The sequence below is a fragment of the Rhopilema esculentum genome, chromosome 12, assembly GCF_057945365.1.
Source record: "Rhopilema esculentum isolate cy_ngs chromosome 12, ASM5794536v1, whole genome shotgun sequence".
NCBI classification, from domain to species: domain Eukaryota; kingdom Metazoa; phylum Cnidaria; class Scyphozoa; order Rhizostomeae; family Rhizostomatidae; genus Rhopilema; species Rhopilema esculentum.
This window is the reverse complement of record NC_142826.1, coordinates 9,259,471-9,275,349: the sequence shown is the minus strand read 5'-3', so window position 1 is coordinate 9,275,349 and position 15,879 is coordinate 9,259,471. Positions and strand designations below refer to the sequence as shown.

Below are 15,879 nucleotides of genomic sequence, written 5' to 3'. Positions count from 1 at the left end.
TGATATCCTCTGATATTCAGGCAATAATTTTTTAATCAGGCAAATTTGTAGTCCAAAAGTGCATCCGAAAAGTTAAAGTGCATCAGTACCAAAAGTGAATCATCAAAACTACCGCCGCCTCCCCCTTTGAAGTCCCTGATCAGTGTCCCTAAGTGGTCAGTTATTATTTCGAGCCATTAGTATCGTTAATCTCAGGTGTTTCAAGTTATTGTATTTCTTTGCTCGCCCTGCAAAAGTGAAGCTGCGAAATTTATGACTTTGTTTTCATGATTATCTGATAAAGGTGTGTTCAGTGAGTACGAGCTATGAAAATTTCGGCTTTAGACAACGTGGCGATCATAAATTTCGATACATTCACAGCCAATTCATAGCTCGTCTGGGCAGAGGGCGCCAGACTTTCGGCTGTTCAGTTATGTTAATCACAGCTCAGCTGACCAAAGAAGTGAATGACTGTCACAAATGTTTAAGAGGGTACTACGTAACCGCTGCAAGGAGCCAAAGTAGTGGTGAACCACATCAGGGGGCAACACGGACAGATTTGAAGATGCATTAGTTTTATGAATGCTCCATATCTTGTTGGGGAGACGAGCGAGCGAAAATTCTTAAATGAGTGAGGCAACCCTCCGTCCTGGATTCAGAGAGCATGCGTAATAATAACTTCGTTCTGTGCGCATGCTCTTTGACTCCATGACGGAGGGTTGCCTCACTTTTTAAAAAACTTTCTCTTGCTCGTCTCCCCAACAATATCGCAGAATGTTTCTCAGGGACATTTATGGATGTTTCTCTGGACAAGTACCGCGCAGCCATTGGCCTAGCAGGGGCTATAGCACCCATTCCACCTTTTTGTTATAATACAGTAGGTCGTTAGAAAGTTTTTGGAAAGTTTACTGCAACGCAACTTTGGCACGTTTACTCTTACTAAAGGATCCTAAGTAGGAGCAGTTTTCCAACCCTTTTTTGCTCGTTTCTGGCTTTTGTCTTGTTTAATGATATGTTGTATTTTGTAACTTGGTTAGCTTGGTGTTTAATTATCTGAAACAGACTGTTTATGAATAATAAGCTAGAATAAGCAAGTATTTTAAAAAAGGAGCGTTTTTCGGCGTTCTTAAGGACTGGCGTAAAAAATGTTTGGTCACACCCTTTTCAGTCCCCCCCATTTTTAGATTGGTGCGCGGTGCCTGCCTCTGGATGCGTTTACAGATTGCTCCCCTTTCGAATTCATCCAGATGTCTCCCCTAGAAATGCTTTCATTGCTGTATCAAAAGTAGCCAATGATCTTGCAGGGCCTTTTTTAACAAAATAAACTCATTGGCGAATTCCCATTGGCAAATGTTTTAGCTGAGGTATGTTACACGAAATTCTGGGTATAATTAAAACTTTCTTTGAACAACATTTAGAGCCCAAACATAGATTTGCCACAAAAATCTTGTATTTACATTGGTTTTCTCGTTTTTATTACCCGTGATGTTCGGAGTCATGGAAGGAACAATAAGTTTGAGAAATTGATACGGGAATTGACATGAGCATTGATCACTTAGATAAATTCTTGCACCCCGGTCACCCCAAACGTTTCATTGCAATCAATCCTCTTTACATGGTTGACTGACTGAAATTTTGACAAGTATAGATACTTCGATGAACTGCCTTCAACCTAAATGCCAATCAGTCTTAAGCCCGACTTCAGGAAATCTCGTTTGCCATTATCGATTCACAACATCAGTTAATTGCATGCAAAGTAAATACCAATACACCAACCAAGAAAATATCATGTATGATAAATTAACTACATTCATCTTTTCACAGTCACTCTTTAGCTAACTAATCACATCAGGGAGAACGGAAATGTAGGTACTGGGGCACTGTGCCCCCACCCAGTGGCAGGGTGGCTATGTTTTCCCAGGGGTGGCCAAGTCGATTTTTGCGCCCTATCTATATATCGTCACAGAATATCGTGGTTATATAAAGCATGTGTTTCTAGAAGGGAAATAGATTTTTGCAATTTGAATCCAAAATTTCATAAATAAGCTTTGACTAAAAATGCGAATATGAATGGAAAAGTTATGTAATCCTAACATTTGACCTTCTCGTGGTTAGGTAAAATATCAAGCTATTTTGAATTGGCTTATTTTCGAGAGTCGGCCTATTTTCGAGGAAATACGGTAGGCAAAACATAAAATACTAATCAAAAGACATTTTATTCAATTACACTGATGTTTCATACAGGCTACTCGTTTATTATATCCAGAATACCAGCTTCAGAGTAAAATAACGTAGAGCAAATTATTGTTTCGGGCTCTTTAGTTTTTTTAACTAAAGGTAACCTTTGTCCATTTCGACACTGCTTATGGTCGATTTTATCAGCCTAGTGTCATCGCATATATGATGTATGATATACACACATGGTTCAAGTTTGTTATTCTTTAGTAGTTATTAAATAGTAGTTTTTCAACAACTTGAAAGTTTCAAGCATTGAATCGCACTATTGAATCGGACACAGGCGGCGGGCACAAAATTGAATCTGGGGTTCGGCTAAGGATGAAGTTTAGTGATAAAGGAGGACCCACCATGGGTGGGTCCGACGCGGAAGAAAATTTTTGAAATCAAGCCTTCTAGAATGGCTAAAAATGCATCTCCCAGACCAAAATTCAACAAATTACTACACCGCTCAGAATAGACAGTTCGACGATGCTCAGAAGAACATTGATTTTTGATTTTTAGAAAAAATTTGGGAGAGGAGGATTCATGCGTTGGATAAAGATAGAAAGGGTGATGGTCACATCGATGTTATTAACATGAAGCTGCTATATTGATTGCCAGGGTGCATTCCATGTACTTGGGTCCGAAGATCTTTAACGTACACTAGGCTTTTTGACGTTCCGAGTACAAACTAATAGAAAACATTTTTGGCATACGCAAAATCTTCGTTAGTTGGCGTGCTAAACATGAATTCACGTACATAGTTAACACGAAAATATATGAAATAAATGTTGCTTGGGTCATGGCAGCGCAACGTGCATCGATTGTAGAATCTCACGTTATTTTAGATTGTTCACAGCAAGTTATAGCGAAGTGTTCTACCCGTGTACGATCACTTTTGATGTTCCTATCCAAATATTACAAGCAAACAATTTTGGCGCTTCCTTATCTCCATTTGCGCCCCTATTCAGGGGGGGCCATGGCCCTGCCACCACGCCACTGCCCCCACCCCCAGTAAGTCCCTCTTTAGCTTGAATTATTGCAGTCTTAAATGTTTTCTACATCTCTGAGCAAGACATGCATACAGCCATCTAATCAAAAAAATCGGATTGATTTGAACTATACTAAATTTCAACTGTACTAAATCAGTTATAGCACAACGAAGGGGCAAGGCAGCTGCAATCCTATTCAACAGTCAGAAATTTGTATGAGCAACTATGCAAGACGACAGTATCATTAGCCAACGACATAGCTTATTTCAGATACGTTTTAAAAGAGGGCATTCTACGGCATTTCCAAAGGCATGGCTAGAAACATCTTTACCCAGACTCCTTGGCTAGGCACGATCAAATCGCCCTTGCTTCCACGACGTATCATACTGACTAAGTTACTATTTGACAAATTAAACATAGTTCAAGGGCAGTTAAGCTAGGATTAATGTCCCCTTTGCTCTCGGTAGAATTTCTGCCTGTTCCCTTATTCTATTGAAAAAATTACCTAGTTTCCTAAAGTTATATTGAGATAAAATCGTCGATTTGAACAATATTAACACTTTTTCACTTTTATGTGGAAGTAGAGGAATACTAAAATGCAAAAAATGGGAATCGGCTGTTCTGCTAGGCACAATATAATGCAGCTTACTAACAATGTTATACAAATGAAAATGAAGGAGTTATATAAGACTGGATTTTCCCTGATCTTGGAAAAGACCCTGTGTACGTTCAAATGTTCCCTTGATTCTCTTCACCCCGCCTATCACGACGCCTAACGGATATAGTGTATTTGACGATGTATTTTTCCTACTTTTGCGGGTACACATTTGTGAGAATGCCAGAACTGGGATGCCCCTTTCCAATGCCCATACAAGATCTGAATTTTACTATTCTATCTGTAATCAGGGACCTGGGAAGCGGGGGGCCACAATAGCACTCTAAACATAAATCCAACAATATAAAATTAAACATTGCCTTCAAGAATTACGAAGCATTTTGATCCACTGAGGATAAACGATACGTTGATCATACGGCTTGGTCAAAGACCTTCATGAATATACAGCTTTTCAACTGAATATGATCTGCAATTTTTATCCAAGACAGCACAAAAAAATCGATGTAAACCAAAGAACTAGAGATTCATTTACATATTCTAATAAACTAATTATCATACAGATGGTTAATTTTTCTAGACTTTAAATTCACAACACAAAAGCTTTGTACACTCGAAAAATTCTTAAAGTTCAACGGTCTTTTGAAGAGTCGGAAAATTCTTTACTTGATGCTAAAAGTTGCAGCTGCTTTCGTGGCCCATTTAACCTAAAATGGAGGGAAATAAGGTATAGCTATGACTTTATATGAGCTAAAAGTAGAAGTGCAGGAAAAAGAAGAAGCAGAAGAAATAGAAAAGAACGGAAAAAGGAGAAATAGAAGTAAAAGAACAAGAATAGAAGAAGAAGAAAAAACAGATGAAGAAGAAGAACAAGAAGCAGAAAAAGAGACAGAAGAGGTTCAAGAATCAGAAGAAAAAAGGAAGAAGAAGAAAAAACAGAAGAAGAATAAAAAAAGATAAAGAAGAAAACAGAAAAGAAGAAGAAACAGAAGAGGAACAAGAATAGAAGAAGAAGAAAACAGAAGAAGAAGGAAACAGAAGAAATAGAAAAGAACGGAAAAAGGAGAAATAGAAGTAAAAGAACAAGAATAGAAGAAGAAGAAAAAAAGATGAGAAAGAAGAACAAGAAGCAGAAAAAGAAGCAGAAAAGGATCAAGAATCAGAAGAAAAATGAAGAAGAAGAACAAACAGAAGAAGAATAAAAAGATGATAAAGAAGAAAACAGAAAAGAAGAAGAAACAGAAGAGGAACGAGAATAGAAGAAGAAGAAAACAGAAGAATAAAAGGGGAAGAAAAAGAGGAAGAGAACTGAAGAAGAAACAGAAGAAGAATAAAAAGAAGATAAAGAAGAAAACAGAAAAGAAGAAGAAACAAGAGGAATGAGAATAGAAGAAGAAAACAGAAGAAGAAGCAGATACCGAAGAAGAAACAGAAGGAGATGAAGCAAAAAGCAAAAAAGGAGAAGATATGAGGAATTCAAAGAAAGAAAAGTTATTCTAGTTTGTTTCTGAGGAACTGGCAAATTTGAGAATTATGACGATAACTTACTTTGCTTTTTGCCGAACAGTGTTGTAAACACTAGATGTCTCTTGCTGGACTTTTTCTTGGTATTCCTCAAATCTCCTTCTAATGAAACTAAAGAAAATATCATGGATATTTATGAGAAACTATAACAAGCCTGAAACAAATACCAAAGCATGGCACACATATTTTTCTTTAAATTCTCTCAAAAATGTAAAGACAAGACACATACTTTATTTGAAAGTAATGTGCAATGGCACCCGCAGCCATGATGGCCAGAGCAGCAGAAATGATGTATTTGTTTGCAGAGCTGCGTTCTCCTCTATATTTCTCCTTGGCAAACTCAAAATCTCTATGATAAAAGGAAAAGGAGTTAAATATATGTTGACACAGTCGTGGTTGATAAGGTCTAAAGCTAGTGTAGTTAGAAGACTATAAATACAAGATTGGTACATTGATTGGCAATCAGCTTTTAACGTTGCTGTGAGAATTTCTAATTAAGAGGATACTCATTTCGTTTCTACTATATGGGTATCTCTTCCAAATACCGCAGTTTAGGAATTAGAAATTTTACATAGTATGTACACTAAGGCAAAAAAGAAGTCTGAGTCAAAACTTAAGAGACATCTTTGTAGTTTAATGGGATCTACATTAACTTCAACCACAAAAGCCCAGATTTAGGTACATTTGACACTAAAAGCAAAAACGAAATAAATTTTTTTCCTGGCTAACTTTTGCACACAATGACTTAATCTTTAGGGGTAATTTCAAGACAGTATACAGGAATCAAATTTTTGAATCCGCCTATATATTGGTCTGCCAAACGCTTTGTAAATTAGGCTTTAAGGCCTCCACTAATGTGGCAGGTCAAATAATGTGGGTCTGGCTTTACTCTTTGAGCGGAATCACTTGCCCATTCCCACCAGGGCTGCTGAAAGGTTTTGGAGGAACCCTGCAAGCAGAAAATTTTGCAACCACACACTTCAGAAAAGTTAAAATGTATTTTAGAATATTTCTTGCAGGCACTTGTTGGAATTATTCAAAATATTCATACTAGGTTGATTGATTATATAGGTGTCTGGCATCTCCTATATTTAGGTATACTTTTGTTACCCTTGATTAATTACATTCCTAAAAGTGATTTCGTTTCCTTATGAGGCCCCCTAAACCTCAAGGCTCTAGGGCAATTTACCCCCTCTTGCCCCCTTATAATGGCCCAGCAGGGGCGGATTCAGGGTGTCGCACAGGTCGCACGGAAGACCGTCAGATTTTCAGAATTTAGTTTTAGTCTTCAGTCATTGAAATAAGGCGATCGTGTTTACCACAATCTTTTATTTTCCTCCTTACAGATAATACATTTTGCTCTCTTTATACAATAAACGCAGGACCGAACTTGGTCGATCTCACACGCAATGCCACGATTTAATTCAATATAGAAGAAATTCAAAGACCATCATAGACCGTAAACAGTATGATTTTTAAGCATGTCGCCCGTGCCGCACAAATATGCAGGGCTCTTTGTTATGCAAATATTTTACCAAATCTCACCAATCAAAATTCAAGTTATCACATATTTGTGCGGCATGAAAAGTCTGTAAACACTATGTTAGATTACTGTGCCGCACAACTGCTGGGAAGGGAAGAAAGTGGATGAGGTTGTAAGTTGTGAAAGGGAGGAGTCCCAATTTTCTTTATCTATACGGAAGAGCTGCACAGGAAGTGTACACTTCTGAATCTCTAACTATAGATACAAGCTCTACTTTTTAATCATTTTGGTTTCAGTTTCCTTTTATTATCACAATGTTTTGGGGCTAATTTCATGAGGAACCTGTTCACAAAAGCATCATATGTCTCAACTTCTCCTCTCAGATACTGTGCATGATAGTCCAAAATAAAACTTTTGGGGATCACTTGTATTCTCATCTATCAAACAGCTATAGCTTTTTAAACTCTTTTATATATATTGCAAGCTATCAAAGGAACTACAAATGCCCTACCTCTTGGAACTTTCAGTATACTGGTCATCCTCACTAAAACCTTGAAACTTTGGGTCAAACTGTGTACTGTGGCTGTAATGGCTATAAAATGTAGAAAACTGGTATATCTGAGAGTAACAGAAAATTATGAAGAAGTTTAAGCAAAAGAAACTTTTCATTGCTATGACTATAGAGTATAAAGGCAAACAAATTCCTGCAAGAAGAACATGAAGGGATGTGAGAAGAATTGTCTTTTTTTATTCAAAATCATTACCATCTTCAATTAGAAAGGGGGATGTTCACATTAGAGTAGAGCCTTCCTGCACAGGAAGTGCGGCAAATCACAGCAAAATTCGCTTTGCTTTGTAGGTGATATGAAAATCAGGTTGACATGCTTTTGTAAAATATATATATCAAGATTTTGGCTTCATGGCACATTTTTTCAATTACAGAGAAAGGGAATAGAAAATATTTTTTGGGCTTTAGTGAATAAATATTACAAAAAACAAGGGAAGGGACTCATTGTTTGTGGATTCAAGCTAAAGACATCCTGGAAAAGCACTAGCCAAAATCTTTGATCAAGTAACAATCCAACATACCAGTTTTGCATAACAGCATAAAAATAGAGCATTTTTAAAGTCTTTTAGGCAGAGAATAGAAAACAGCTTAGTAAGATATTCCTTCAATTATGGCAATGCACTTTGGTTAAAATGTAGTATAGTGTAAGCAAGGTCTCAAAAACTGGATCAAAATAGTCACAACTCACCTATCTCTTACATTTCCAAATGGGTTATCTGTAGAAGCATAACCTGTTTTATACTTTATACTTGTCGTGTTTGTTTTCAAGTTGTCATATTCTGCTTTTTTAACATTATTTCCTAAAACTGTGTATGCTTCATTGACCTATGATAAGATATTGATAAATTACTTTGTATCAGTAATAAGGCTAAGTAACAGATATTTTTTAAAGATATGAAAATATACAGTCTTACAAAGCTTCTTAGACAAAATATTTCTCCCTTAGGCAAATAATTCAAACACCATAAATAATCTTTTAAGCACCCCCTTTTAATCAAGCCCCCTCTCTTATTAGCCCCAGTTTTCAGAAGGATAAATTCAATAAGCCCCCCTTTCAAATTAGCCCCCCCCCCAAAAAAATTCACTCATGCCAAAATAAATAATCTTGAAAAAACAGAGACTTTCATTTCATTCATTGGTAGTTGAATACTTCCTATCTCTCAATTTAGCCCCCTTCTCTTATAAACCCCTTTTAAAGTACTGAAAAACAGTAAACCCTCTGAGGGGTTTAAAAGAGAATTTACAATCCACTAAAAACCACATAACTTGTATAAATCTAAACTTTTCTTGCACTAAAGATTTTGAATGTTGCTAACCTTCGTGAATAGAAATGGCAGGGTTTTAATAGAATTTATGGATAATCTTACCTCTACAAAAAGATCGTGTAATTCTGGGTCACTAATATCTTTGTCTGGATGCAACTAGAAAATGAAATTGTTACTAGGATATAATGACATACAGAGTAGAACTGTATTGTAGTATTTTGTTTTCAGGAGCTTTGCAGTATTTTAGGGAGGGTAGAAAAATTGGGACACCATTGTCTGAAAAAAATAGGAACAAAGGCTTACACTTGTCGAGGGGGACTCAAGTCCCCCAAAAACAACAGTACCTACAGCCCTACTTTAACAGTTTAAGGGAATATGAAAATTGCAGTGAAGAAAATCATTTCCCATCACAAGAATTTTCAAGCAATATTCACCATTAATCACACATAAATCTTTACTCTTCTCTTCACCTAGTTGCCTTATTATGTGAGACAAATTACGAAATAAGTGGAGCAGAAAATATTTATGGAAATTGTTTATAATCGCTGGTGAAAAATTCAAAGAAAATTGCATCAAACACTGACAAAAGAAATCAAAAAATAAAAACAAAAAAATTGTTTTCAAAGATGCTTCCTGCAGCATGCAAAAGGTGAACTCTCTATCAGAAAAAGCAGGAGTAAGTATGTTGATAACAAAGCACATATCGATATAAAGATTTTCTTGACATATTCTTTCAAATCTTTAGCTTAAATGAGATATTCAAGCATCAGAAATTAAGGCATTTTTGTCACATAAAAATGCCATATCATTCTTTAAGGCAGGGCATTTTGTATTCTTTTCAGTAAGAATAACAGTCAATGCATGTGTGAAAAATAGAATTTACCTCTTTAGTTTTCGAAACATATGCACTTCTTATTTCTTTTCTTGTAGCAGTCTTATTTAAGCCAAGCACATCATAATAGCATTTCTTCTCAGTAGCATTTTGAGACCTTTTTCTGCAAAACAAAAAGTATCATGTTGAAACAGGGCTGAAAAATGTCCGGCAGCACAGAAGGCAGCGCTGGCAGAAAACTTTTAGCACAAATTCATTGCAGGAAATTGTTGCTGTTTGCCAGGAAATTTTTAGCATGAAATGTTCATTGTTTAATTTTAATGTGGACATGAAATTTATGTTTCTCTCTTTCTACAGAACGCTTTTTTCTTGTGATATACATACATACTGTATAATTTTTGTTTTGCACTACTAACAAAAAACAAATATTACTAGGGACTACTAGCTTTGATGATTAGAATGAGCAGCAAACAGGAGGCCCAGAGCAAGATGTAGGATACATCAATACTCTGATAGTATCTAGTTTGCTAGTACTGATATGAAACTTAATTGAAGTTATTAGAGATTTTCATATCAACATTAACCTCGATAAAAAAACTTTGAGCATTGTGCTTACTCACATACTCCTTGATCATCTAATACAGTATAAACAAAATGATTGCTGTTGAATAACTATGATAATAAATCAAGGATCAACAATTAGTTCTTTTTTAGTATAACAGTTTATTTTAGGACAAATATTTCAACAAATCAAGCGAATAAAAATATCACTTTCAGTGGCTGAAAACTTTGTCAAAGCTTTACAGGGAATCTTAAATTTTTTATTTTGCTGCCAGAAAGAAAAATCTTTTTTCAAGCACTGTGTTGAAACATAAATGGCATCTTGAAAGAATTTACCTTCTGGAAACATAAAAGAATTTACCTTTTGGTCAATAAAACTAAACATGACAAACGATGTTGCCAATGCTTTTGCTTTACCACTGTACAATACATCTAATGCACCTAGAAAAATTAATCCTTTATGAACATTTTCAGAAGTTCAAATCATCATCATCATCATAAATCATCATCATAGTCATCATCAGTTTAACATCTTTTTGTCATATTTTCTGGTGTTAAAAAAACAGCAATATTCATTTGCAGTTGATGAATTGTCATCTTGATAAAAATATCACATGCAGTGGCATGGTGGCTAGAGGGCAGGGGGCACATGCCACAAGCAACCAGGAGTTGGGGTACCAAATGCCATCAAAGGGTTCCAAAAGCCAGTTGAAAAAATGTGTAGGAAATAGATATTCCAACAAAGCAGGGCTTGGAAGAGGAGCATAATTCTATATAAAGGTGTCTTTATTTTTCATTTTTCGTTCAATCTCTGCACCGACGTTGCTAAAACGAGGAACAAGCGGAACAACCTAGTAACAAGCGGAACAACCCAGTAACAACCCAGGAACAAGCGGAACAACCCAGTAACGACCCAGGAACAAGCAGAACAACCCAGTAACAAGCGGAAATGTGAAGCTATTGTTTTGTAAATAACACATGGGGGCGTTTATAAGCCAACTCTCTAAAGTTCGTGTGGGCTAGCATGTACACTATCAAGAGGCCGTCAAACACTTCCGTTATGTAATTTTTTGGCAGTTCGCGGCCATTTTCCCTCCTTTTCACACAACCGTACATAGTTTGATGGATCAGAAAACCCGTCGTTGTGGTTTTTCACTCGAATCAAACACCGACATAGCAAGGCAAGGGCTGGTACACAAAAAGCCCAAATTGAGGGGTCGAAAATTGAGGTGGGGGATAATATTTAGAATATATTAGTGGCAACCGAAGGGGCAAAAGGACCGGGGGGTATGGGGGTGTCACACCTCTCAATGAGAAATTTCAGGTAAAATCTCAATAAACTATATCCTGGACCCCCCCAATAACTAAACAATAAACTGGACCCCCCGAAAACAAGAACCTAAACAATAAACTAAACAATAAACTGGACCCCCCCAAAAATCTGGAGCAAAACGATTCTTTTGATAAATTATCATCATTTTCTTTGAAAGAAACAAATCTCTGGTAGCCGGGTTTGAGCCAATTACGTTTTTAAGTTTTATTGCAACAAATATTCAGCCACTAAGTCATGGTGTCAAGTGCAAGTTGACTTATGCTGATAGCCGTTATTTTTGTAAGCAGAGTGATTTTTATCTGTTTCTTACCATTTTTTACCGTTTTTTTAAAACAGAATATGAAATAAAAAGAAAGCAAACTGATATTTTATTTGACCTATTTACCAACTTATTTACGCATATTTCTATTATTTGTTTACTATTTGCTTTTATTTAGTAAATCACTTTCTGTATCATTAGAATGTATTCATTTTTGATGTGTAAACATGGCCTACTTAAAACACTCAAAATAAGGAAGACGCACATTTCTGTTCAGGAAGTAAAATTCTACCAATCAATACAACATCATCCCTACTTTCCTAAACGTCTGTCTCTAGAGTTTAAGCATGGCTTTTCCCCTACACAATTTCGCTCAATAAACAATAATTTGTGTTCTTCTGAGAAACGTTGAATTTTCTATCCTGAGTTATCTAGTATTTTATTAAATTTAGTATGGAGGTGCTTTTTTCAGCCTTTCTAGAAGGTATAATTTCAAAAATTTTCTTTTGCGTCGGACCCAACCATGGTGGGTCCTCCTACGTCACTAAACTTGATTCTAGCTCCCAAGGTTCATATTCGTGGGGCCGAAAATTTCATCTATCAAATTATACACACAAGTCAGATGTACTAAGTCTTAAGTAATCCAAAAATCTTGACTTTTGTTTTTTAAAAAAAGTTAAAAAAGTCATTTGCCCCTCGACTGTTTTCATAACACATACCATAAATTGCTTGGTGGTGCCATGAACCACGGCACACTTTAAATTGATTTGCTCTGCTGACCCCCCCTGTTCACATGACAGATTTACGGCCCTGGCCTCCCCAATAATCCTGCATGCAGGATTGAAACTTTTGATTGGCATTTGCTTTTCTTTACACACTTTGTATGGGTTGAAAATCAAGGATTGAAACTTATGCTTGGAATGAATGGGTTAAATCACGTGATAATGTCATGGACGGGAGAGGGCCAAGAGCTGTCTTATTTTGCAAGTTTATCAAACATCCAAGTCTCGAGACGTTTGATTTTTTGACTCCGTACTACTGTCTATAAAGCATAATATCTGCTCTGTCTTGTCTGTGAAAATAAATATCCCTCCCCCATTAAATTTTAACTCCCCATACATATTGAAATTGCATATTTTTTTCTCTGATTTGCCACAATCACGTTTAAGAGACTTTTTTGTTGAAACGGTATCCTCAAACTAGACTTCAAGGCATTGAAAAATAATATTTTTTCATAATATTTTAATTCTTTTTTGTCCTTAATTATAATGATTGGCCTTTACTAAAACCCTGAATAATAATAATATGTTAACATTTTGGCATGACACGATAAGGAAAAACTGACGGATATTGCCTATGATTTGCTTCAGCTCAAATCGATGTTGAAATTACTTTAGATGCAGCTTTTTTTATGCATAGAATGTTATTCTTTCAGAAATATCCTTGCTACCAGCCATGTAAGCGACCATAAAAAACCCCTGAAAAATCTTAATATTGTAAAATGGCTCCCTTTGCCAAATTGAACGATGCCACTGATCAGGTGAATAAACATGTATTACGATTAAAGTTTTCAACTTTCATGCTCTGAAGATGCCTATAATTATTTTTACAGACGAAAATAATAGCAATATGTAACTCACATTGCTAAACAACCCGCATTTTGTGGGCGAATTGGGCCCACGAGAAACAAAAACACGGGCCGTAGTAGAATTTTTACGGCAGTAGAATTTTAAAAAGAAGCATACAAACCAAAATTCAGTAGAGCCTTTTTTGATCGTTTTCAAATACTTCAAGCAAATATAAGAACTTCATCTTCACTTAACCCGTTGGGATATCATCGAAAAACGGGTTGGGCAAAGTATCATAAAGGTTACACAACTTTGTAGGACTAAAGCCATTACATAACAGCCTCGTTTTGGCTGATTATTTCCGAGAAAAGAGAAGTAAACAGAACGAGATGTAAATAAATCGTCTTCAATTGTATCACTTTCAAAAGAGGAAAATAGCCAAAACAAAAAGTAGTATATCATGGAGAATGGAAACAGATGAAAATCTTCTACAAACTGCACACAAACCGTGCCTTGAATTTTAAAGTAGGGGGGCCAAGGGCAAATCATATATCCAAGATCCATAACAAATATTTTGCAAAAAGGCCTATTGTATCTGGAGAAATTGGGGTATGACCCTTTGCCCCTGTGGTTGGAGCCCCTAGAAAGGGCCATCATGAAGTAAATATTTAATTCAGGGAATTTTGCAGCTTATAAACAAAACTATGCTATAATGATCTGTTCCTTTTGAGAAACAAAAGTTATTTATATGTTCCATACTATCAACAACAAAATATATATTATCAATTAAACCTAAACAATAATAATCACTGGTATTACCAGATGTATTCCGCCTATACTATGCAAAACCAATCACATAGACCTACCAATCTATAAAATCTGATATTATCTAGGTAGATGTCTTTTATGGAGATTAGAAAGAAAACTCAAACATAGGATGTGGCAGAATTCCTATACTTTGTCAAATATTCCTTTCAAATTAAACACACAAAATTATGATTGTCATTAAATATACATCTATTGAACTTTGCAGGACTTTAAAGAATTTTGCAGCATTTAATCATCAAGTAGCTAACTCTTACATACAAGGGTTATCCAGATCTGCATGTCACAAGCCCAATTCTGAGAGTCTACACAACTTATTTCTTATCCTTCTTTATCATTGATAACATAGATTTGATGCAATCTTTTTAAAAATAAAAGGCTCTGGGTCATATCTTTCTTTATATGTTCTTGGCTCTTTCATTGATTTCCCCTCTTCAATTACCATCTTCCATAAATCTTTCACTTTAATGTCATTTTCATATAAAGCTTGAAGCATGCTACCAAAATCATCTGCAAAGACTTTGTCCCCAAATGAAAAAAAATTAAGATGCTTTACATTTGCAGCTGAAGCTCCAATCACTTGTAAAATAGCTTTGATTTCTTTGTCACCACCAAAAGCTCCACATCCCCAGTGTCCTGTGCTAATACCATTTGTTTGAGATGAGAAGCCCACAAAACATTTCAAAACCTCCCGTCTAAGTAAATCTTCTCTCATCTGTTCAAATCGGTTTTCACCAGTCCCTTTCTGAAACCACAATGCATCAATGGCAATGATTTTTCTTGCAGCCCAGTTCCATTTCTGTACATTTTTACCTAGATAAATGGCATCCAGTCCATAATCTTTGTACTCTGCATACTTTTTAGCACCAGTTATCACAATGCATTCATTACTTCTTAAAGGGTCTGCATTAAGGATGGAAATTGGCAATGACTCAGGACTTATTCCAAGCATTAGCTCCTCTTGAGTTCCTCCAGGACCTCCTCCAACATATGCATTTGCAAAATCAACCTCTGTCTCCTCAATGTCTCCAATTCGTCCCTCAGAATGTATTATGACTTTGACAAGAGGATTATCACAATAATTAAGGTTTATCTCTGAACTAAAAAATACTTTTCTTTCAAACTCAACTCTATAGTCTAGTGAGCAGTCAGAATCACTAAGTTTTCCTGCATCCTCAAACAAATTTAAAATGGCGTTTAAGTATATATCTGTTGTTGGATAGGACTTGTTTGAGTACCAGTTGGTGAATGACATCCTGCTGTGAAAAGAAAAGGGACCGCCAGTATGTTTTTCTTTGCAGTATGTATTCTGAGAGCAACAGCGAAATGTTCCAAAAAACATATGAGCAAGTATACAATGAATTTCGTTTCTTTTGAATGACAACTTTGAGGGTTTCAATGCTTGAAGAAGCTGAATTGTTCCACTCTGGAACAAATCTTCGATTTCCAGGGCCCTTTGGCATATTGTCTTTATTACTGGCATTTCTGCGTTTTCAGCATGTCCCCTAAATTTTTTAAGCACTCTTGAAAGCCTTGATAAATCATCTATTTGCTCTGCTCTCTCACATTGGTTTATCTTTGATATCTGAAGTATCGTATCCTCTAGGTTTGAGATAGAGGCGTCGTTCAGGAGCGTTTGTAAAATATCCTTGATTGCTGGCCAGTATTCACTTAAATATGGTGGGCTTGTGCTTGAGGGAAGTTGAAGAGCCATATCCCGTAACCAAGCTTTTGTCTTTAAATTATAAGTTATATTTTTATTTTTATAAGTTAAAATTCAATTTTTATTATAAAAAAGTTCTTCATACATACTGACATGAGGTGATCCCGGAATAAAATAGTTTATGCTTTAAGCCTCTC

The 15,879-nt window shown here is 35.9% G+C and overlaps 2 protein-coding genes across 2 annotated transcripts; both read right to left on the bottom strand.

Moving 5' to 3' along the window:
• Positions 1-4,312: 4,312 nt before the first annotated feature.
• Positions 4,313-13,520, bottom strand: LOC135681298 (dnaJ homolog subfamily C member 4). Its single transcript, XM_089111677.1, has 9 exons — positions 13,376-13,520; positions 10,396-10,475; positions 9,525-9,636; positions 8,744-8,797; positions 8,065-8,201; positions 7,320-7,400; positions 5,555-5,674; positions 5,350-5,436; positions 4,313-4,508 (listed from the first exon to the last, which is right to left on the bottom strand). Exons 2-9 carry the CDS (start codon positions 10,464-10,466, stop codon positions 4,433-4,435), a joined length of 738 nt encoding a protein of 245 aa, XP_088967803.1. The 5' UTR covers positions 10,467-10,475; positions 13,376-13,520; the 3' UTR covers positions 4,313-4,432.
• A 66-nt stretch (positions 13,521-13,586) lies between these two features.
• On the bottom strand, positions 13,587-15,846 carry LOC135681297 (poly(ADP-ribose) glycohydrolase). The gene has a single exon (XM_089111675.1). The coding sequence runs from the start codon at positions 15,731-15,733 to the stop codon at positions 14,354-14,356; it is 1,380 nt and encodes a 459-aa protein (XP_088967801.1). The 5' UTR covers positions 15,734-15,846; the 3' UTR covers positions 13,587-14,353.
• Between the last annotated feature and the right edge of the window lie 33 nt (positions 15,847-15,879).